Raw genomic sequence first — 21,823 nt, 5'->3', positions numbered from 1 at the left:
AATAAGTTTGAAGGCTTTACCATTCTACACTTGGGGTAGCTATGCTGAAAATTTAAATACAATAACAAAAAAAATAGTACAAACTTTATAACATTAAATTGTAAAATAAATAGTGTAACAGTAAACACAAAATAAAAATCTGAAGATTTTTTTTATTTATGTCTTTTTAACATGATAATTCTTTTTAAAAAGAAATACACCCCTTTTTATTGTTTGGGTAGTTCCAGAAGTGTAGGGAAATCCACCTGACTGGCGCGGGACATTTATTTATTTCTAAGAAGATGAGGGCAGCAGACGATACGACCTCCACTTCCAGAAAAGATACAAAGTTGTTAAAGTTATGTTGATAAATTGATAGTAAGTTGACAAGAAGAAAGGAAGTAATGTTGCTGTGAAGATAGAGTAGTTAGGTAAGGTAAAGGTGAGGCTGAACCACCGAACTTTAACAACATGAAACTGCATGAAGAAGTGAAGTCTCACTCTCAAAAAATCAAATCAAATTTCTCAACCTCCTCCAGACGTTCAACTTCAATTTCAAGACACTGGACACTATTGGTGTTTTGTCAAGAAACAGTCTTCTAAACTTGGTGTATCTCAACATATGCATAAACAAACGGATAATTTTCCGTATGGCGCCACCACTTTTTCATTCGAAATAAAATAATATAGTATCTAATTTACCTGATTGATATATCCCTTTTTGTAAAAATGAGTGAAAAAGTGGTGGCGCCATGCGGAAAGTTATCCAAAATGATACTCGTTACCAAGTAGTTTTTTATGCTAACATTTAATTAGTATTTTGTTTTTTGTTACAACAATTTTGAGCATGTTGAAATGAAACAAACGATGCCTTCTATTAGAAGTTCTAATGGAAGTGATCATATCCAAAGAACAAAGCAATTATCTTGCCGAAGGACTAGAGTGCCACGATGGACCATCTGGGTCACGAGAGAATAGTGAAAAACCGATTACAAATTTTGCATTGCATCGATGCCAGAACAAAAATGAATAAAACGCTCACTGGACGATAAACTCCAAATGCAAAATTCAACTATTTATTTCCCATCAAATATGAAATTTCAGACAGAAATATTTCAAGGGATGTTTTCTATTATCATCATCATTAGACCGTGTAAGTTTTATGTAAATCTGTGATCTTCTCAATTTTTGTTCCATACCAATTCTGTAATGTTCCTTTAATGAATAGTTAGTATTCGCTATATTTATTTACAATATAGGAAAAACATACAGTTAGTTTTTATTCCGTACCTTTCGTTGCAGACTTGCAGAACAATTATTAGTTATTAATTTTATTTTATTTCAGGAACACAATGAATTTGCAGGTTCAAGAAGTTACTGCGTTTCTCAAGGCCAGACATGTTCCAGTTATTGATGAGTGGACAGTCGAGTGCCTCGACTGGCTCAAGCAAGAATACCAGGTAGTTAACTATAGATAGTCGCAGTGTTTTTGTTTAAAGACACTGGACACTCTTGGTAATTGTCAAAGACCAGTCTTCTCACTTGGTGTATCTCAACATGCATAAAATAACAAACCTGTGAAAATTTGAACTCAATTGGTTGTCGAAGTTGCGAGATGATAATGGAAGAAAAAAACACCCTTGTCACACGAAGTTGTGTGCATTTAGATGCTTGATTTCGAGACCTCACACTTCTTTTGAACCAGGCGGATAACTGGTTGTTTGTATCATTTGTTGAATCTGTCAATTGGGCACACCCATGTTTAAAGGCTCTGCACTCATTTGGTTGTTGTCAAAGACCGGTACTCTCATCTGGTGTATCCCAATGTATGCATCAAGTAACGAGCCTGTGAAAATTTGGACTCAATAGGAGACTTTCCAACGCTAGGCGGCAGCAGACATACCGGGTAAATTTCCATTGTTTACGTAGTTCTGAACATGCGCATAATTCTGAGAACAATGGATTTACCCTGTAAGTCTGCTGCCCTCTATCGTCCCAGAAAGTCTCCCATTGGTCACCGAAGAGTTGCAGGAGAATAATGAAGTCTATTAGTAAATGAGTGAGAAATTACCTCCTTCTCAAAAACTACGTTACTTCAGTTTCTCACAATGTTTTATACTATCAAGGGCTCTCCATTACTCGTTACCAACTAAGGTTATACGCTCACAATGGTTTTTAGGAATCAGTCATAGTGTCCAGTGCCTGTATTTGAACCACACTTTTAACAACTTCTCATTTTTTGCTTGACAGGGTCAGAATATAACTTCAGATGAGATGAAGGAGAACGTTTACGATCAGTGGCTAGATTCAGATCTTAAAGAAATTGCAGCGCCGTCTCTACCTCAGAATATATCACAGCAGAAGAAAACACTACTCTCTGGCAATTATGCTCTCCAGGTAAGACTCAAAAGCCCCTTTCCCATGAGAGAAATTTAGCAAGGGCCCCTTGCTAAATTGTAGCATGGTTGTAATATTTTACACAATTTACCTCTTGTGAAAGGATAACACTTGTACTACTGTCCAAGTTCTCTTGCAAAATCTTGTAAACAATGCTACATTTTACAACCATGCTAAAAATAAACAAGGGACCCCAGTTAAATTGCTGTCCATAGCCTTTTATTATGCATCTGAAAGCACACAAACTTGTGCAACATGGGAGTTTTTTCTTGCATTATTTTCTTGCAACTTCGATGACCAATTGAGCCCAAATTTTCACAGGCTTGTTATTTTATGCATGGACATAATCGTTCCAGATTTTCAGCAATTTCTAAAAATGCTACCACATTTTTGAAACGAAATTGTCACAGGTTAGTTTTATTGTATTTATCTGCAATTATATCGGATTGGTACAAACCGTGGGTTCTAATTAATTAATGTATACAATCCCTTTAATTTGATTTATTGTCTTTGTTATAAACATTTTTGATTGTTCTTTGTTCCATGTTTATATTAGGTTGCCGCAGAGACAAGCCTCTGTCAATTTTGTTTGTTTCAGGTTTCATAACATTGTGGACGACAGATACTTTTACTAATTTTTGATATTCCGTTTGTAATTGTTGACAGATTAATTCGTTGCAAGATGTCAGCATGCCTGCCTATGGTCAGCTAGTCAAGCTGCAAGGGAAAGAGAATGAAAATGTTCTTGTGTGTGCGACGCAGCAGACCCAGCAAACGCAAAACAAGGTAGAACCATAGAAATAGAACCCGGAGGCTAACTGGTTTTTTGGCCTCTGCTTTTAGAGAATCCCGAACTTAAGTTGGGTAAGCTGCGTCAAAACCAAAATCACTTTTTGAAAACACTCGTTCATCTTCTGAGATTATCAACTGATTTCCACATTTTGTAATTCTGATAACTTTTTATTTATATGTTTGGTTTGCGGTAACACCATGTGTGTGTCTACTTGCCAGGTAGATTTTGTTCATTTTAAAAGAACAATCTTGCTCAATATTCTACTTTTGGGGTTTCGGGAGACTTCTCAGTTCTGAAATGAGCTGTCCTGATTTGTAAGTACTACCTTGGCGATCGGTAAAAAATTGGCGGGACTACAGCTTTAGCATAGTGGATGGTTACTAATGAGCTCCTAATTGCTCTCAATGTTTCGACTAGCTTGCTCTAGTCATCGTCAGGAGACTGATGGACATAATCTACCTGGCAAGGTAGACACACACATGGTGTTACCGCAAACCAAATATACATTGATACCTCACCATGCAATGCCTTAAAACTCTTTATTACTTATTATAGTTTGAGCCCAAGTCGAACCGGATGCTTATGCTTCAACTGACTGATGGTCACCAGTCGTTAGAAGGCATGGAGTACCAGCCAATACCAGGTCTCAGTGTAGACACATCACCTGGCACTAAGGTCAGTCACTGGTAATAAAGAAGTACCAGCTTTTTTTTATTTTATCCCAAGCTACATTCGTACTGCCTAGCATTTATCATTTATTTCCAATACTTTATATTATAAACAAGAACCTGGATATTTGTGTCAGTATTACTTTCCATTTGCTCACGCCCTCATAAATTGATCAAATAAGAAAGATTTGTTGAAAACTGCTTGTTTCCAAACGGTGACCAGCGCCACCGAGACAAAGGCACCCTTGATGGACCCTCGCCGGGTATGTCCTCTCTGTCCTGCTTGACATTGGGACCGGATGGGACATGATTAGGACCGGCTTCTTGGTGGGTAAAGCAGCTCCATCGGCCCCCATCACTCTGTGCCTCAGAGTACCCACCCAAGTTTAATAATAATAATATTGAAGTCTTATATAGCGCACGTATCTACCAAACAAGGTACTCAAGACGCTGAGTATATACAAACTTTGAGATAGATAGGTTATTGCAGTGATGAATTCTGAGACCCAATCATGTAGCACCTTATAAGGGTTTACAAAGTGCTACTGCGCATACAGCAGCCACAGCCAGGAACACCGGGGCGAACCCCTTCTCTTTTCGATAAGTGCACTGGGTTCTTTTACATGCGTTACACAACACATGGGACCAACGGCTTTACGTTCCATCTGAAGGACGAAGCAATGGTAAAGTGTTTTGCTTAAGGACACAAATGTCATGGCTGGGGATTCGGACCCACACTCTGCTGATCAGAAACACCAGAGTTTGAATCAATGCTCTTAACCGCTCGGCCACGACACTTCCGTTTGTCATCGGCAAACGTTCCTGTTCCATAAAATTTATTTACCGATAGAGTGAAGACTAACAGCCTTCATTTAATCCATTCAAAATGTATTATACGCTGTATATCGGCAGATTATGGTGTGCGGAAGCGTGCAGTGTCGGCTTGGTGTACTTCTCCTTACAGCTCAGAGTGTTCAAGTTCTTGGTGGTGATGTAGAGGGGTTATTAGAAACAAACTCAAAGCTACAAATTCTGTCGAATGCTCTGTAAGTAAACCCATCAACAGGTAACTTTTCATAGTAAAGAAACTAAAAAATATCCATAAAGGTAACTTTTCACCTTATGGTTGAATTCACAGACACAATGTCAGTTGTGTATATGTTTTGGACTATTGCATGCAATGCTAGTGGTTCTGGTCAGTTGACCCAACAATTTAAATGCTAGGGAAAGTTGGCATTCAGTTAGCTCTTGTCGGGGTCTCCGCCTGATGAAAACGCCAGGGTCACAACCCGTGGAACCTAATCAAATGCACCCACTGGCCCATGGTGGGAGACAAAACTCTGGTACAAGTGCTGCTGAAAAATGGTGAAAAATTATTTTTCCCTACTTCCATAAGAACTCTATCTTTTGGAGTGCATATCAAAACTGAATTTGATCTTGAAGGCCCTCTTTTAAAAGAACCATTTGATTCTACAAAAGCAAAACCTCCCTTCATTTTGCCCTCAGACCAATATTGTACTTTTTGCCTTGAAAATGTTTGTATTCCATCCCTAAACACAGTGGAGTGGATGGGAGTCAGGTCAGCCAGCAGGAACCAGTTCAAACTGCATCTAACCGCCGAGAACCAGTCATCCAAGAGACTATTGATCTCACAATAAACACCAACAGCAGTAATGACAATGTAAACAGCAATGCTTTTAGAAACACTGGTACCCATCAAGGTAAGTTTATATCCAACAGCTTTTCTTTTATCTCAGAAATCTGGTCACATTTTAATTTATTTGTTAAAACACTTTAGTGACACAATGAAATGACGTCAAAGGTCGGCACGCTAACTTATCCGCAAAGGGCCCTGGTTCGATTCCCAATTAAGGCCATATGTGAGTAGAGTTTTGCGTTGGTTCTCTCATGCCACAAGGGTTATCACTGGGTCCCCCAGTTTTCCTACCTCTGGAAAAATCAAACACTTTCAATCTCCAAAGAACGATGTGGCTGACAAGTCAGCATTCTCCTGAAGAAGAGGTTCAGAGCATACTGATTGAAACGTTGACTTGTCAATCACCTCTTTCAGAATTAACACAACTCCAAAGAGATTTACACATGGTGCTACTGCAAACCTCACCTAGTATTACTCCCACCAAGTTTCAACTCCTACTTTAGTAACATTCTTAATCCCTTATCAGGACTCGAATTTTACACTTGACCAGTGGCCCCCAGGCCAGTGAATTCAGTATCGGGTCAGTAAACTCAAGTCAGGATAAGTCAGGTGGTTCTGGTTTTTTTTTTTCAATTCAAGATCTTTGCCGTTAAAGAATGTTCATATGTTGAGTTTGAGTCTCACAAATATTTTCACTCCTGCTGAGTATCACCCATAAAACAGAAGAGATAAATCTTTTTGTATTGTTTTGTTCAGATGAAACAGTTAATGTGATAATACCATGCTCTCATTTCGATTCTAGTCTCTTTTACTTTTTGATTCTCGTCTTGTAAATAAAATCCCGGTCCAATTTTGAGCTACAAATCCTGCGGTCCTGTGCAATTTCCTTCCAAGTTTAAGCCCTGCTTATACTTATACTATGGACATTTTGTGGCCGAGCGGTTAAAAGCACCGAATTCAAACTCTGGTGTTTCTGATCAGCAGAGTGTGGGTTCGAGTCCCCAGCCGTGACACTTGTGTCCTTATGCAAGACACTTAACCATTGCTTCGTCCTTCGCATGGGAAGTTAAGCCGTTGATCCCATGTGTTATGTAACGCATGTAAAAGAACCCAGTGCACTTATTGAAAAGAGAAGGGGTTCGCCCCGGTGTTCCTGGTTCGATCGACAGCAAATTGCGCCACAGCACCTTGTAAAACATTACATGGTGCTATCAGAATTAGGTCTCATAACTCAAAACGTAGTCCCATATCTGGCAGGAAATACTGTAGGTTACAGCGCCAGGAGCGTCACTGGGTGACGGACATGTGTGCTATATAAGAAGCCACAATTATTATTATTATACAGTTATTTAACATATTTCATGGAAGTTTGGTTTTGTTTGATACAGTGTTACCCAGCAGGACGAATGAGGCAGCGTTTGATGATGAAGTAGGATTCAGTGATGACCTCGGGGATGACCTGGATGCCTTAATGCTGAATGAAATCCAACAGATTGAAGAGATGGACAGGATACAACAAATGGCAAGCAGTGTAAGACTATACATATACAATGCATATATCCAAGCCTACATCCGTATGGACTGTAAAAGGGGTAAACCCTGTGGCAACGGCCTCTGGAATACAATAATTGTAGCCCACACCTTGAAGTGGCCTTCCGGCCTTGTGTGTCTGGCGACTTGCATAAAAAAAATATATAAAAATAAAAATATCAGGCATGATATTCTTCCTACTGATTTTCTGATTTTTTGGCCCTTGAAAAAAAAAAGATTGTGATTAAAGGCCCGGTCTCACTGCAGCGATAACGAGACCAGAACGATAACGATGCAAAGAGAACGCATTCCCTTGGTTGAATGAGCGTGTGCGTATTCTGCGCGGAGCAATTCGACCAATAGAATTTGCGTCGTGATCGTTATCGTTTTAGTTATCGCTGCAGTTGGACTGGGCCTTTAGTAGCCCAAAAAGTCTATGAATGCCTACACCTGAAATGTAGACTCGAGGTGGCCCTTTTACTTGAGACAATTTTCCTACAGGAACAAATATCATACTTGCTATTATGGCCTAGCAATGAGGTCACTACGTCTAGAGCGCCAGCACATTAATCCGGAGGTCATTGGTTCAAATCCCGCTTGAGTAATTTTTTCTTTGCAAAGACAAGTATCATGAGATGCTGTCTACATCAGCACCATTTTGATAAAACTGTTCTCAAGTATTTGAGTTGACGTTCTAAAATACAATCTTGTAATTCTGTTTTTGTGAAGGCTGATGAGGAAACAGAATGGCCAGCCGATGTCGACATTGATGAGGTGTGGTTGGAACAAGTAGAGCATAATCACAACGTCGAGGGACCTGATCATCAAGGACAGAACATTCCAACTGCTTCCAGTTCCTCAATCCGAAATCGTCAAGATGTCAAGAAAGTCCAGGAAGAAACCACTTCTACTCACCTCAAGGCGAGCACAGCTTCGTACCAAACAACGACAAACAGAAGTTTCCCTTTAGGAAGCAAAGTTAACAACAGTGATGGTTACGTACAGACTGGCGTCAAACTGCAAGATAAGAAAACTGAAGTTAGAATAACTAAACCCACTGGTGTGCGTTTAAACAAAGTTGTGGCGTTGGATGAAGGTAAAACAAAACCAGAGTTAAACAGTTTTTCTGCTGATAGATCGGAGTTCCTTCCAGAAAGGCATAGCAGTCTCACCTCTGTTTCTACAAACTCAAACAAACTTGTAAATAACAGAAGCCAGAATTCAAATCGTCAGCCAGATTCTTCTGGGCTTAAGTCCCGAATTAATCCAGGCCAAACTTCATGTACGTCAAAGACAGTCTCCCCGAGTTCTACTAACGTAGTTTCAGAGTCAAAACAATGGAATCAACAGATAAGACCAGCACTTCAAAAAGACACCAGCAGCTCCAGAAGTAATTATAAGAAAAACTTACAGACAGTTTCAGGAAAGCCTGTGCCAGCGACGGGGATCGCTGCACGTATAACCAAAGAGCCCTCGGGCAAAGACACATCTGATCCGTCCATTTTATCTCCTGCATCAACTGTCGAGACACCAAATGCTACCTCATGCATACAACCCAGTGGGGCTGATGCATTTGAAGCCAATGGATCTAACGTATTTGAGGATGCAAGTTCTGCCAAACGAAGAAGATTACGTTCAAGTGAAGGTCAGTTTTACAATGTTTGAAACTTGGGTTTTATTTGTGAGTTGATAAAAATGTATTGCTTTAAAGGCACTAGTGGTAATTACTCAAAATCATTAATAGCATAAAGAATTACCTGGTAGCGAGAAATGGAGAGCTGTTGATAGTAAAAAACATTGTGTCGTACAAAAACGCAGTGCGGTAATCTTCAATAATGAAGCAGCACTACAAAGAAAGGAGAAGGAAGAAAAAATACCCCAACCCTTTTAAAATTAAAACACCATATATATATTAAACCTTTCTAGTTTGTGCTTTGTATAATAATCAAGGTGTTGCCATCAAGGAAAGCTCTCCCACAGTCACTTTGTTATCTGTCATGTCCAGGATTCAAGCTCAAGAAATCTTCACATTCAATATTAAGGTAACGTAACAGCAGGCCCACTTGATTGTACTCCTATAAAATACCTATTGCTGATATATACCATGTTAGGCCTACAATTTAATACGTCTACGTCTGTTTTTCCAGTCTTACTCTTAGTTGTGATCCCTGGCTACAAGGCAGCTAACGGTTTTATTACTTACCTGTTTGTGTTTGTTGTGTTGTCATTTAGCCTTTGAGAAAGACTCTGCAATGGTCGAACTGTCAGGCCATTCCACTATTTTTGCATTTATACTACCGATCCTTCAGGGCCGAATTTCATAGAGCTGCTAAGCACAAAAACTTAATAAAAACAGGAATACCAACCAAATTTCCACGTGGTTTTCAGGATAAGCAAACAACAGCTGAATACCAGTAACAAGCAATGTGCAACAAATGTATATTTTGGTTTTTATCAAGGAAGAAATTTCATGGTAAGCAAATTTTTGTGCTTAGCAGCGCTATGAAATTGGGCCCTGGTTGGTAAGTTGTTTGCAACAGCTAATTCTATTTTCTCAACTATTACTAATCTTTATCATTCAACCTGTTCCCTACGTGCAGGGCTTTGTTGTCACGCTTCTTTCCCCTTTGTCCCGTAAAGATGGCTACTGGAGCATTTTGGCAAAGATCAGCGACAAAACGGCATCAGTGGATGTAGAGTTATCAAATCAGGTATGTACTAATTGAAAAACACTGGGACACAAAAGAACAAATACAAGCTTTTTGGGGGCCTTTGAGAAAGACTCTGCTGGGGTCGAAATGTCAAGCAGTTGGTCGTTGGTTCAAATCTAGCTCTTGTCAACTTATTTTTGTACAACCCCAAATCACAATCATTTGAGATTTCTATTGCACGATTTCCACAAAAAAAGGTCAATCATTAAAAACAGTAGATAAAAAATAATGAAAAAGTATGTTCTACAATCCGCAATGTATCAGCATTTCAATTAGACCACAGCTCTTTTAGCAAACAGTTAGTTATGTTGATGTTTCCTCCTTAATTTCAGGTACTCACACTGCTAATAGGATTCTCCGTTCCCGAAATGACAGTAAGTTTAAAAATAAAACAAAAGTCAAAAATATCGGTGGCCTCTTTTATGAACTGTTCAACAGCAAACTCAGGTTTATAGGATTTGAGGCATTGCATTGTGAGGTATCAATATAAATTTTGTTTGGGGTAACACCATGTGTGTAGGTAGAGTTTGTTTTTTAGAGAACTGTCTTTTGACCGCTTAAAAATTAATTAGATTTAACCGCTTAAATTGTTGCAGTACCTGCTGCATAGGATTTGACCTGTCTCTAGCCACCAGACTAGCTCGGATGGTGTAGTAGTAGAACGGTAAGACATCTGCTCTCGATAGCAATGCAAAGGTCATGGGTTTGAATCCCACCCCAGTGATTTGCCTGTTGATTTTTTTCACAGAACTGGGTTGAGTACCGAGTATACAGTGCTTTTTCACATCGGTGCGAGGGTAAAAACAAATGTTTAACCACGCTTAGTTTTTTTCTTTAAAGATATTGAACAAGTAGGGATGAATTTACAATTTTATTTTAATTTTCTTGTGCAGCAAATGAAGAAATCTCTTAAATCTTTGGAGGCAACTGAAGCAAAAGATCTTGAAAAAAAACTACGCCAGGTAAAGCCATAATTAACATGTGTAAAAATTCATTTTAAGAATAGTGCAAAGATGGAGGAACAAAGATGTAGGTTTGCGTTGACGCCATGAATAAACCTTTCTATTGCTGATAAACGAACGGCGCTGGTTGGCAGGAACCAACAAATGTTAACTACACATTAAAATGTGTTAAAGACACTGGACACTATTGGTAAATGTCAAAAACTAGCCTTCACAGTTGGTGTATCTCAACATATAGGGCCTTTGCTTAAAATAACAAACCTGTGAAAATTTGAGCTCAATCGGTCGTCGAAGTTGCGAGATAATGCAAGATAACAAAAGAAAAAAACACCCTTGTCACACGAAGTTGTGTGCTATCAGTTGCTTGAGTACGAGACCTCAAATTCTAAATCTGAAGTCTCAAAATCAAATCCCTGGAAACTACATCACTTCAGAGGGAGACGTTTCTCACAATGTTTTATACTACATGTATCAACCTCTCCCCATTACTCGTTGTCAAGAAAGGTTTTATGCTAATAATTTTTTTTGAGTAATTACCAATAGTGTCCACTGCCTTTAACAGATGTTGTGACAAAATTCAGCATATCTGCCAAATCCAATTTAAACAAAATCTCACATGACTGGTTGTTAATTTTGAACATTTGTATAGTTTGTTAGAACTTGTGGGTATTTGTTTGTTAGGTATACTTTATTTCTCAACGATTGAAAGGTATTTATCAGACTCAAAGTCAACATTTGAACAGAGTTGTTTGCATTCAAGATATTATACAGCTTGGCTTGGTTGGTAATGGATTCTAGTTTGTATAATTTAAGAGAGGTTTGCGGTAACACCGCAATAATAATAATAATAACGTCTTCTATAGCGCCGGTATCCACAAAAAAGTGCTCATGGCGCTTGCTCCAATAAAAAAACAGTCCCCCCCTAGTTGTTCCCCAGCAGTGCGAAGATCAAGAAAATTAAAAATTCCAATGTCTAGTGAATGTTACTGAAATGTTTTTGAAAAAAGATGGGTCTTCAGGGTTGATTTTAGAGTCTCTTTTCAGAACCGACACTACTTAAAAATGATTTCCACATGGTGCTACTGCAAACCTTTCTTAGTTGTACTTCCACCATGCAAAGTTTCAAATCTTACTCAAGTATCATTTGGATCAACTTAGCAGTTTTGTTTGGATCATGAAAACAAATTAGTCTTTATTCACCTTTTAATTTTCTTTTTAAAGTCTATGTGTTGTTTTTCTTCTTACTTATTCGGATTCTCTAGGGTTTGGCACAGTGCCAGAAATCATTAATTGATATGCACTGTCTCATGACCATCAAAGTGCGATTGGATGAAGAGCGCCCTCTGGTGACGATGGTGGGAACGACAAGTCCAGAGGACATAGCAACCAAGTTCAGAGAAGTTCCGAAGCAGTGATCGACTAGAACTACACTGGCAGGAAAATCACACAGTAGATGTCCTTTAAAGTTGCTATGTCAGATTTTTGGCCCCAAACATTAAAAAATATTTTTTTTTTTTAGTGAATGGTATTTCAAAGAGTATCACCCGCTCTAACGAAAAAAAGTTTAGTTTTTACTGTTAATGGTCAGGAACCATGACAACAATTTAAAAAGTTTCTTATAAAACACATAAGAATTGGTCACATGATATATTGTCGGGATCCCGACAAAAACAAATTTTGAGCACTTTATTTCACTGCTACTAATAATTGGCGGACTTTTTCGAGCAATGGCTCAAATGAAGCTTGTAACTTTCTCGACCCCAATCAAAATACCTATTGAATTTTAAATCAATTTTTTTGGGTCAAATCAGCCAAAAATCTGACATAGCATCTTTTAACAGTCACTCGGTACTCCAGTGACAATTATGTGATTTGATGAAATAGTAATCAGTAATTGTTCACCTGAAAGCAGGCCTGGATTTTCATTTTTGAGAGGGCAAGGCCATTTTCATTTTGAAAAAGGTAATTCCATTGGAAAGTCTTAAAAGGCTATGGGGTAATTTTGAAGGGGCACCAAGGCCAAGACTTGGGCAACGGAGGGAAATGCCAGGCTTGTAAAAGAAGATTGCGCTTTACAAACTATCGTGAAAGGTAGTTTGTCTTACTTTTGATCCTTTTGGAGAAAGCATAACAGAAATCTGTTGAGTTTGAAATGGATAGCCCTTTTTTTACCAAAGATTTTAAGAATACTTCAGTTTATAAAGTCACCATCAGATGTTTTAGAGACAGTGGACACTATTTGTAATTACTCAAATTATTTATTAGCATAAAACCTTACTTGGTAACAAGTAATGGGGAGAGGTTGTTTAGTATGAACATTGTGAGAAACGGCTCCTTCTGAAGTGGAGTAGTTTTCGAGAAAGAAGTAATTTTCCACGAATTTGATTTCGAGACCTCAGATTTAGAATTTGAGGTCTCGAAATCAAGCATCTGAACGCACACATCTTCGCGTGACAAGGGTGTTTTTTCTTTCATTATTATCTCGCAACTTCAACGACCGATTGAGCTCAAATTTTCACAGGTTTGTTACTTTATGCATATGTTGAGATACAAGTGAGAAGACTGGTGTTTGACAATTACCAATAGTGTCAAGTGTCTTTAAATGTTGGTAAAAAAAAAAGAATTCCTGCCAGGAAAATAATGTAAGATACAATTCCTATAATATCATTATGACCGTGGCTGGAGATGGTATTCAAACTGCAGTCCACTGAGATGAGTTGAAAGGAAAAACAAATATACAAGTGCAGTCCAAGTTGTACTGGTATCTGTAATCGACAGGCAGTGGACACTATTGGTAATTACTCAAAATAATTATTAGCATAAAACATTTCTTGGTAACTAGTACTGGGGAGCTGTTGATAGTATAAAACATTGTGAGAAACAGCTCCCTCTAAAGTAACGTAGTTTTCGAGAAAGAAGTAATTTTCCACGAATTTGATTTGGAGACCTCAGATTTAGAACTTGAGGTCTCGAAATCAAGTTTTACAGGTTTGTTGTTTGTATGCATATGTTGAGATACACCAAGTGAGAAGACTGGTCTTTGATAATTACCAATAATAGTGTTCAGTGTCTTTTACAAAACTTAAAACAAGTACAAGCTATGTCTAGAGGGATTTTAACCTAGTTCACAGAGATGAAAACCAAAGATTGAACCCTTACACCAACTGGATCGCAATATTATGTGTGAAACCGGCCTGTGCCAGTACTTCCGGTCTGTGTATGCTTTGCACCAGTACTTTTGGCCTGCTCATTATTTCATGAAATGGTACTTTGTATACATTTGTAATGACCCTAAACAAAAATGTTGTATGTTTTATCTTGTATCTTACATTTTATAAAGATTAATGGTAGTAAATGTGCCCCTTAAATTATGATTCAATAAAAGTATGTGGAAAAATTAGTGGTTGTTTTATTTATTGATTTAAAAAGTATTATTTACCTGTAATTTTTTTTTTTTTTTTAAGGGAGAGCTGTAAAAAGGGCGCAACCTTATTAGGTGCCGCTCCAAAAGCCAGCCCAATTCTCTTGAAAACAAAGCAAGTCTTAAAGAGACACGTTGTCTGGGATCGGGCGAGTTGGTCTATGAAAAGAATTTTGAAACGGTTTGTTATAAAAATGCATGTATGGTTAGAAGTATAATATAAAAGTAGAAAATATGCCTCGATATTGCATTTTTTGTTTACTTTGCCAACTAACACGGTCAGCCATTTCGTTGAGTCAAAAATTTGTCTCCACATTAACTCTGAGACCCAGTAACATAAACAAAATATGATCCTCGAAAGAGGTTAGTACATTAACATACTAACCTCTGAGATAGTAATTTAAAACAACTTTCATGCCTAATACAAGTTCTGTTTTAAAATTCCTATATCCACCCCCATGTCAAGAAACAGGTCTCGGAGGTTGGAACATGAATATACTAACCTCCGAGACCTGGTTATTAAAAGAAATCATGTCTAATACAAGTTCTGTTTTAAAATTCCTATATCTGTTTCTGTCGAATACTGCAACAAAATCCTTACAGGATACAAGTTGCAGGTGTGCTGTCACTGGGATGAAATGACCAGCCAGTCTTCTATGAGAGGGGCCTATCTGTTGACTTTACAGAACTTGTGAAATCTGATGTCTACTAAAAAAGTATGTTATTTCTCCCATGTTTCTACACTTTTTAAAGGCAGTGGACACTAGCCCTCACAGTTGATGTATTTCAACATTATGCATAAAATAACAAACCTGTGAAAATTTGAGCTCAATCGGTCATCGAACTTGCGAGATAATAATGAAAGAAAAAGACCTCAAGTTCTAAATCCGAGGTCTCGAAATCAAATTCGTGGAAAATTACTTCTTTCTCAACAACTATGGCACTTCAGAGGGAGCCGTTTATCACAATGTTTTATACCATCGACCTCTCCCCATTACTCGTCCCCAAGAAAGGTTTTATGCTAATAGTTATTTTGAGTAATTACCAATAGTGTCCACTGCCTTTAAGACTTACTGCTAACTGTCTTTCTTTAAGTGCCGCCGGATTAGAAATGTGGACGGAAAAACACGTGGAAAGTTTTAAAATTAAATTGCTCACACCGGTCGACATAGAGGGCGCTGTTGGTCTTTTCCACTCAACCGAAAAGAGCCAAATGATTTATAAAAGTGACATGTTTAATTATGAATGTTCATTTTGATGACGAATTTTGTGACACACTGCTTCTTATCTTCCAAAAGCCAGAGATTTTTAACTGGTCAATCAAAATAGATAGATTATGCATTGTTTGTGCGCATCTTTTCATCACAAAAAGCAGACGACAATGACAAAAAAAAAGTGACCACAAAAAATACAGCCCGCCCTCATGAGTTTGACAAGCTGACCTTTGACCGAAAAATACACGTGCGGATTGTGTTGAAATACATTGCGCTGCACAGGGCTGGAGAAGTTCACGGGGTTGTTTTCTTCACAAAAGTTATCGACTAAATCGTTGTAGTTTATGGTGTTTTGACGGAATACACGCAATATGGATGAGTTTCGCTGGGACATCACGTCAAGTCTTGGTAGACTTGTGTCTACCGTTTCACAACCAACAATAATTTCGTACTGCCAAGAATTACTTGCAAAACAGGTATGCCCTAACTTCCTTAATTAAAAGCCAATAAAGGATAATATTAAAAGGGGCTGCTCTTTTAAAATTATTTAAATTTTATTAAAAGTCGGTTCATTCATAAGTCAGTAGTTGGAAATATAAATGAGGGATAATGTTCCGCTCTGAGCTCGTTTGGATTTTGAAATAAAGTAAATGGAATTGAATTGAAAAAAAGCTATCCGTTGGGTGGCGGTATGTATGTGGTAAGTTGACAATCTGCATCTGCATGCTTGGCAATGGCATGATCACGATGCATCTGTTAACTACTGTTAACCACGAAGAGTGTGTTCCCAGACGCGTGTCCGTATGTTTTGTACACAAAGCACGGTTTGGGTATTTTTTTCTTTTAAGGACGACCGTGTGCAGATAATTCTCCACGTTTCCTGGTGCTGGGTGTTGCCTGTGCTGTGGGGGCGGGTCGGGGGGGGGGGTGTATTTGTGGTGTGGGTGTAGGGTACTTGTCAGAACGAAAAAAACCTGTCCATATTTAAGCATTGTATTATGTATATATCGAAGTGCTTGGAGGCATTTTATTACTAAAATATTACCAGTGCTGGTATTGCATAGTGTGCTAAAATTATTTATTGAAAACACATGACACAATTTCTTTCAATGTTAATATACACCTTGTTTTGATGGAAGTTGCCAATTATAAATAAGATACATTTTGGTATTTAAATAAAAACAAAAAGTTTCACCCAGTTGCCTGTTTTGACAAACAACTCTTTTCTTCTTGATTGTATCACATATAGATGAATGTGACCTATGTTTACATTCAAACCGCCCTCTGTTGACAAAACACTGTATACGTCATGTTTCGTCGGGCAAAAAGACGCGTAGTCATTGTAAGATTGCATACACTTTCTAGCTGGCTGCCAAATCACAAAGGTTTTGCCTGGCGGTATGCGCGCAAATCATGTTATGGTTTTCGAGTGATGGCAGAGGTCACATCGTCTAGATAAGGAAACCGCCATTATAGGGCTGGATATAGATAGCTCAGTTGGTAGAGCCCTGATACCCTAATCCAAAGATCGTTGGTTAAAAATCCCGCTCCAGTAAATTTGTCTATGTTCAAACCCAAACTATTTTTTGGAATGGATAGATTTGGACACCAGCAGACCGCCAGCAGCTTCTTGCAAAGCTGTCTGAGTACCTTCCCCATCCACAATGCACTCTTCCTATCGCTGTAGCCTTCCGTCCCATCTTGCTGGAACTGCTGGAAAGAGCTGGAAAGCAACTGAGAACAAGAGATTGCTTTTCCTTGGAGGGTCATGAACGCCTTTGCATAGCGTTGGGTAGACTCCTTTCACTACACCCAGATGCTTACAGGTATTATTTGTTTTTCAATTTTGATCCTAGGGTTAGCACTTCATTGCTTATTGCTAAAAATGTAACAATAACAAATAAAGTAACGTGTATGTTATGGTAATCTTAAGTGGGTTGTTCACAAAGTACTTCAATAACAAATTAAATTTCTGGGAAGGTTCTGTTGATGACAACTGACAGATATTTATCGCAAATATAATAACTCTTCAGGTCTCCTTTTTAAAGGGTTATGTTTGGTAAGCACTCTTAAAATTAATAGCAATAAAAACTTCTTAAATGGTGTTTGAAGCTTTGCATGGTGTGGAGAATAAGAGTAACTATAAATATGAATAGTAAACTTGCCGGTACTTGCGGGCTCTGAAAAGAGCTGGTTTGGTCTCGACATTTCGAACAGTATACTCTGCTCGTCTTCTCCTGAAGACGAAGACGAGCAGAGTATACAAGTTCGAAATGTCGAGACCAAACCCGCTCTTTTCAGAGCCACCACTCCTTCAAAAGAGATTTTACCCATGGTTGTACAAGCGAGCAGAGTATACTGTTCGAAACGTCGAGACCAAACCAGCTCTTTGAAACGTCGAGACCAAACCGACTCTTTTCAGAGCCACAACTCCTTCAAAAGAGATTTTACCCATGGTTGTACCCGCAAGTTTACTATTCATATTTTTAGTTACTCTTAAAAACTTACTTGGTAAGAAGTACAGTAGCTTTCGATAGTTGAGTCATTTTCACTTCAAAGTAATTTGGTTATGGAAAATGAGATAATGTCGGGGATGCCGTGCGACTATTTCAGGCACGAAATTTCATCTTTGAGAGGGTAAGGTCATTTTGAAGGGCACTTCCATTGGAGAAACTTAACAGCTACAAGAAACTTTTGTAGAGTGCACCAAGGCCAAGACTTGGGGCAACAGAGCTCATGTCCTCCATGGCCTCTGTGGAGTTCCAGGCGTGAGCGAGCAATATTGCGCTAAGGAAACAGACTTGGGTTGGAAAAGTTTGCGGTAACACCATGTAGTGAATATCTCTCAATGAGTTGGAGTTGTTCTGAAAAGAACCCTTGGCTTCAACTCAACGTTTCGATCAGTTAGAGGCCAATCAGAGCATACTGATCGAAATGTCAACGGTTCTTTTCAGAACAACCCCAACTCTGTGAGAGATATTCACTACATGGTGTTACCGCGAACCTTTCCATTATCGTATTCCTACCATGCAAATTTTCAAATCCTACAGACTTGGGTTGGATTTCACAAAGAGTTAAGGCCAGTCTTAACTGAGGACTAGCCTTCAGTTTTTAATATCTCTTAGTTAACTTTTGGTTTAAACAAAGACAGTTATTAATACTTTGTTTAAAGTTACATTTTCCTTTGATTTCTTGACTAGGTTTTTGATGAAATACCTACAGACATCACCCCCAGTGTTTGAGAGGTTACTGGCGGGAGTGTCAGAAGTGAAAAAGGCAAAGAACAAGGTTTGTGCATTAAAAACCCTTAGTTTAGGTCAAGGCCTTCTTATCCACTTGCATCATCTATTACATGCGTCCTTCAATCTTGAGCAATCTTCGATCAGGGTACAATCATCGACTAGTGGTTACCTTGTGACGTACAAAGTGTATGCGTGCTGAAATAAAGGTGCGAACGACTCTAGTCGTTTTCTGGCTGATGACCGTGAACCATAGAGCTATGCCGCGAACACATAAAAGTCCAAACTCACTTCTTTTCAGCTATTTTAAGAATAACTGGTCCTCTCTGCCTGCAGCACACTGTGATTATGATAAATTGCTATTGGTAACCAACGATGCAATGACCATCCTCGAGTGGATGGTCGCGAATAGTCCACTAGACTGGTCCAGCTATCGATGACTAACGCGGGTTCAATCAGAGTTAGTCGAACTATGGATAACTATGGTTGTTGATCGAACTTGCTCCTTGTGTCACTTTACAATGACATGCCTGGATTGTTGGATAAGAGTGGTATATCTTACCCATTGCTTGACAGTTATTATTGAGAAGTAGAAGTGTCGTGGCTGAGCGGTTAAAAGCACCGAATTCAAACTCTGGCGTTTCTGATCAGCACATAAGTTAATGTGTAAATATTACTGTTGTATTCCGTTAAACAAAATACTTACAAACAAATACTCATAGATTTACAAACTTTCCCAACACGATTCTGCAGAAATCAAAGCGACGGATTCCAACCCCTACTGTAACGGACATCTTGAGAACATGTCACAAATATCTGGAGTTCTCAAAGGAGGCATTCGTTGATCTTTGGGATTGGAGTCCGATCCTGAAACTTTCTGAAGAAGGTGACGTTACAACAAGATGGTAAGTTTGTCATTTTGTACTCTGATCATGGTTGTGTGCAGCCAGGATGTGTTTGAAAATTAATCAAAATATTTGTATGCAAAAACAACTTACCTGGTAATGAGCAATGGATATCCGTTGATAGTATAAAACATTGTTGGAAAAGGCTCAGGCTCCCTCTAAAGGGTGTTGACCAATTGAGCCCAAATGTTCACAGATTTGTTATTTGATGCATATGATGGGATACATCAAGTGATAACACTGTTCTTTGACATTATTTTACCAAAACGTGTCCAATGCCTTTAAGTCTACAGCATTCTCCCTTAACAGTGGTTCGCTGGCATAGTTAAACAAAACCAAATACAGTACAATACAATTATGACTTCACAGGTATGCCCTACGCATTGATGCAATATTGACCAACATGGGTGATCAGCAGACCCAGCATCTACTGAGACGTCATTTCACCAACGACGACTTGAGACAGTTCACCATCCAACATGAGCAGTCCAAACGGAACGAAGCGTCCAGCCACGAGAAGCAGCTCCTTTTGAATCCACACATGACCATTGACCCTGACAAATCAGGGAGCGGTACCCACACAATGCATCAGTTGATTGACACTGACATGAGTTCAGCTACTGTCGCAGTGTGTGGAGTTTTGCTGCCAGTAAAAACAGCAGTTGAGAAACAGGTATGTGGCGTTAATTCTTAACATGGGCCCAATTTCACCTGGTGGTTAAGCCGGTAACCAGTCTCTGCTTAATAGCAAGAGTTATTTGTGGCATTTTCCTTAATTCCCTCCTGTACAGCCAGCTATGTTATGGCTTGCCATTTGTATCGTAAGGATTAATAAATAGTACTCGTCGGAAGTTTTTATAGCACGACCAAGATTTATGATGTCGTGTGAATTGGGTCAATATAGTTTGTAGTCCCCAAAGTATTATTCTTTTTATTTTTTTTCGTCAGGATAATTCTAAGACTCTAGTAAGGGTTCCATCGACCGCTCGCAATCTTCACAGCCTGGCGTTAGCTGTGTCATCCGGCACAGCTGTGCTGCTTGAGGGCACTGTTGGTTGTGGCAAGAGCGCTCTTGTGGATCACTTGGCACAAGTCACAGGTCGGAGGAAGACACCAAATTTACTGAAAATACAACTTGGCGATCAGACAGACAGTAAAGTAAGTTATAACCGTTCCATCATTTAAATTTAAAGCTGAAAGTTTCCGTTTTGTATTCCTTTCACAGGTTGTGTCCTTATTTTACTCTGGTGTTTCTGATCAGCAGAGGTTCGACTTTAAACCAGAGTGGTTATACTTTTAACCAGAGTGATTTCTGTCCTTCCGATGGGACATTCGGCCGTAGGTCCTGTGCACTGGGATTGCTAGTACACGTAAATTAACCCAGAACACTTCTTAGAAGAGTAGGGGTTAACCCCCGCACTTCTGGTTCACACAGCAAGCACCCTTGTTTACAAGTTTCCTCTGGCTTAAGAGCTATAGTGATTAAATGCACTTATAAAGGGATCCTTGATTTAATTACCAGATGTATCATAATGATAGTAACAATAATAATGAACCTTTTTTCTTAGGCTCTTATTGGCACGTACCGCTGTACTGACATTCCAGGGGAGTTTGTGTGGCAACCAGGAACACTGACCCAGGTACGTACAAAAACATACATTCATAAATACCTCAGACAGTTTCGCTATTCCTAATGGTGGAGAGCGCATCACGTTGGGATGTTTAAATGGTTGATAAAGACCAGCTGGAGTTGTTTATAACCAGTTGTTTTCAGATACGTTTAGATGCATGCTCTGCATTCCTTTAAACACAAGTAATGAAAACGTGTAATACATGTAGATGTCAAATTTGCATTGGGGATAATTAGGGACCGTGGTCAACTGGTTAGACTGCATGACTTGCATTCACAAGGTTGTGGGTTCGAATCCCCCAGCTTACCGCTGATTTCACAATGACTAGATAAATATTGTTGTCTAGTTACTGAATCACAATTTCTTGATTTGTGTAGTTCATAATCGTAGATGTTAAACCAATGTTTGTTGGAGAGAGATTGGCTGTTGCCAGCTTGGTGTTTATATCCCTTTGAGGGAGTTTGCTTTGAGGGAGGTTACACCCATACATCTACATGTAGATGTGTGTTTAGTTCCCCAATTCCTGCGAAAGAAATATCCTAAGGCATAAAACTCGGTGGGATTTGAACCCACAACCTTTGCCATTCGCCTTATTGAGTTATGGTGAACACTATAAGAGTGCACTGCTTAGTTTGGGTTTTTACAGACAAATTTACCCAAACCTAATAGTGTCATAATATTGTGTCCACCATATCCCAAAATGGCTTATTCTAGGG

At 38.9% G+C, this 21,823-nt stretch overlaps 3 protein-coding genes across 4 annotated transcripts in view; all 3 read left to right on the top strand.

The window, feature by feature from the left end:
- Nucleotides 1–288: 288 nt before the first annotated feature.
- On the top strand, nucleotides 289–12,234 carry LOC117296830 (recQ-mediated genome instability protein 1-like). Of its 2 annotated transcripts, none has more exons than XM_033779904.1 (14): nucleotides 289–357; nucleotides 1,325–1,439; nucleotides 2,230–2,376; nucleotides 3,043–3,162; nucleotides 3,725–3,844; nucleotides 4,750–4,883; nucleotides 5,398–5,558; nucleotides 6,883–7,025; nucleotides 7,754–8,669; nucleotides 8,975–9,066; nucleotides 9,625–9,735; nucleotides 10,068–10,109; nucleotides 10,629–10,697; nucleotides 11,960–12,234. In XM_033779904.1, exons 2-14 carry the CDS (start codon nucleotides 1,332–1,334, stop codon nucleotides 12,110–12,112), a joined length of 2,316 nt encoding a protein of 771 aa, XP_033635795.1. In that variant the 5' UTR covers nucleotides 289–357; nucleotides 1,325–1,331; the 3' UTR covers nucleotides 12,113–12,234. The 2 variants fall into 2 exon arrangements, with proteins under 2 accessions (XP_033635795.1, XP_033635794.1); XM_033779903.1 differs by having other exon boundaries at nucleotides 296–410.
- Nucleotides 12,235–15,623: 3,389 nt separating this feature from the next.
- LOC117296728 (midasin-like) lies at nucleotides 15,624–19,480 on the top strand. Its single transcript, XM_033779771.1, has 4 exons — nucleotides 15,624–15,808; nucleotides 16,932–17,158; nucleotides 18,533–18,620; nucleotides 19,325–19,480. The coding sequence occupies exons 1-4, from the start codon at nucleotides 15,704–15,706 to the stop codon at nucleotides 19,478–19,480; spliced, it is 576 nt and encodes a 191-aa protein (XP_033635662.1). The 5' UTR covers nucleotides 15,624–15,703.
- Nucleotides 19,345–21,823, top strand: part of LOC117297069 (midasin-like) — a 96,870-nt gene continuing 94,391 nt past the window's right edge. Inside the window, exons 1-4 of the mRNA XM_033780197.1 lie at nucleotides 19,345–19,476; nucleotides 19,846–20,149; nucleotides 20,425–20,634; nucleotides 21,045–21,116. Coding sequence (XP_033636088.1) covers nucleotides 19,880–20,149; nucleotides 20,425–20,634; nucleotides 21,045–21,116 — 552 coding nt within the window. The 5' untranslated portion in view covers nucleotides 19,345–19,476; nucleotides 19,846–19,879. The remainder of the gene's footprint in view (nucleotides 19,477–19,845; nucleotides 20,150–20,424; nucleotides 20,635–21,044; nucleotides 21,117–21,823) is intronic.

Source organism: Asterias rubens, chromosome 11 (assembly GCF_902459465.1).
Source record: "Asterias rubens chromosome 11, eAstRub1.3, whole genome shotgun sequence".
In the NCBI taxonomy this organism is placed as follows: domain Eukaryota; kingdom Metazoa; phylum Echinodermata; class Asteroidea; order Forcipulatida; family Asteriidae; genus Asterias; species Asterias rubens.
The sequence above is the reverse complement of the archived record's forward strand: the minus strand, read 5'-3'. Positions and strand labels throughout refer to the sequence as shown.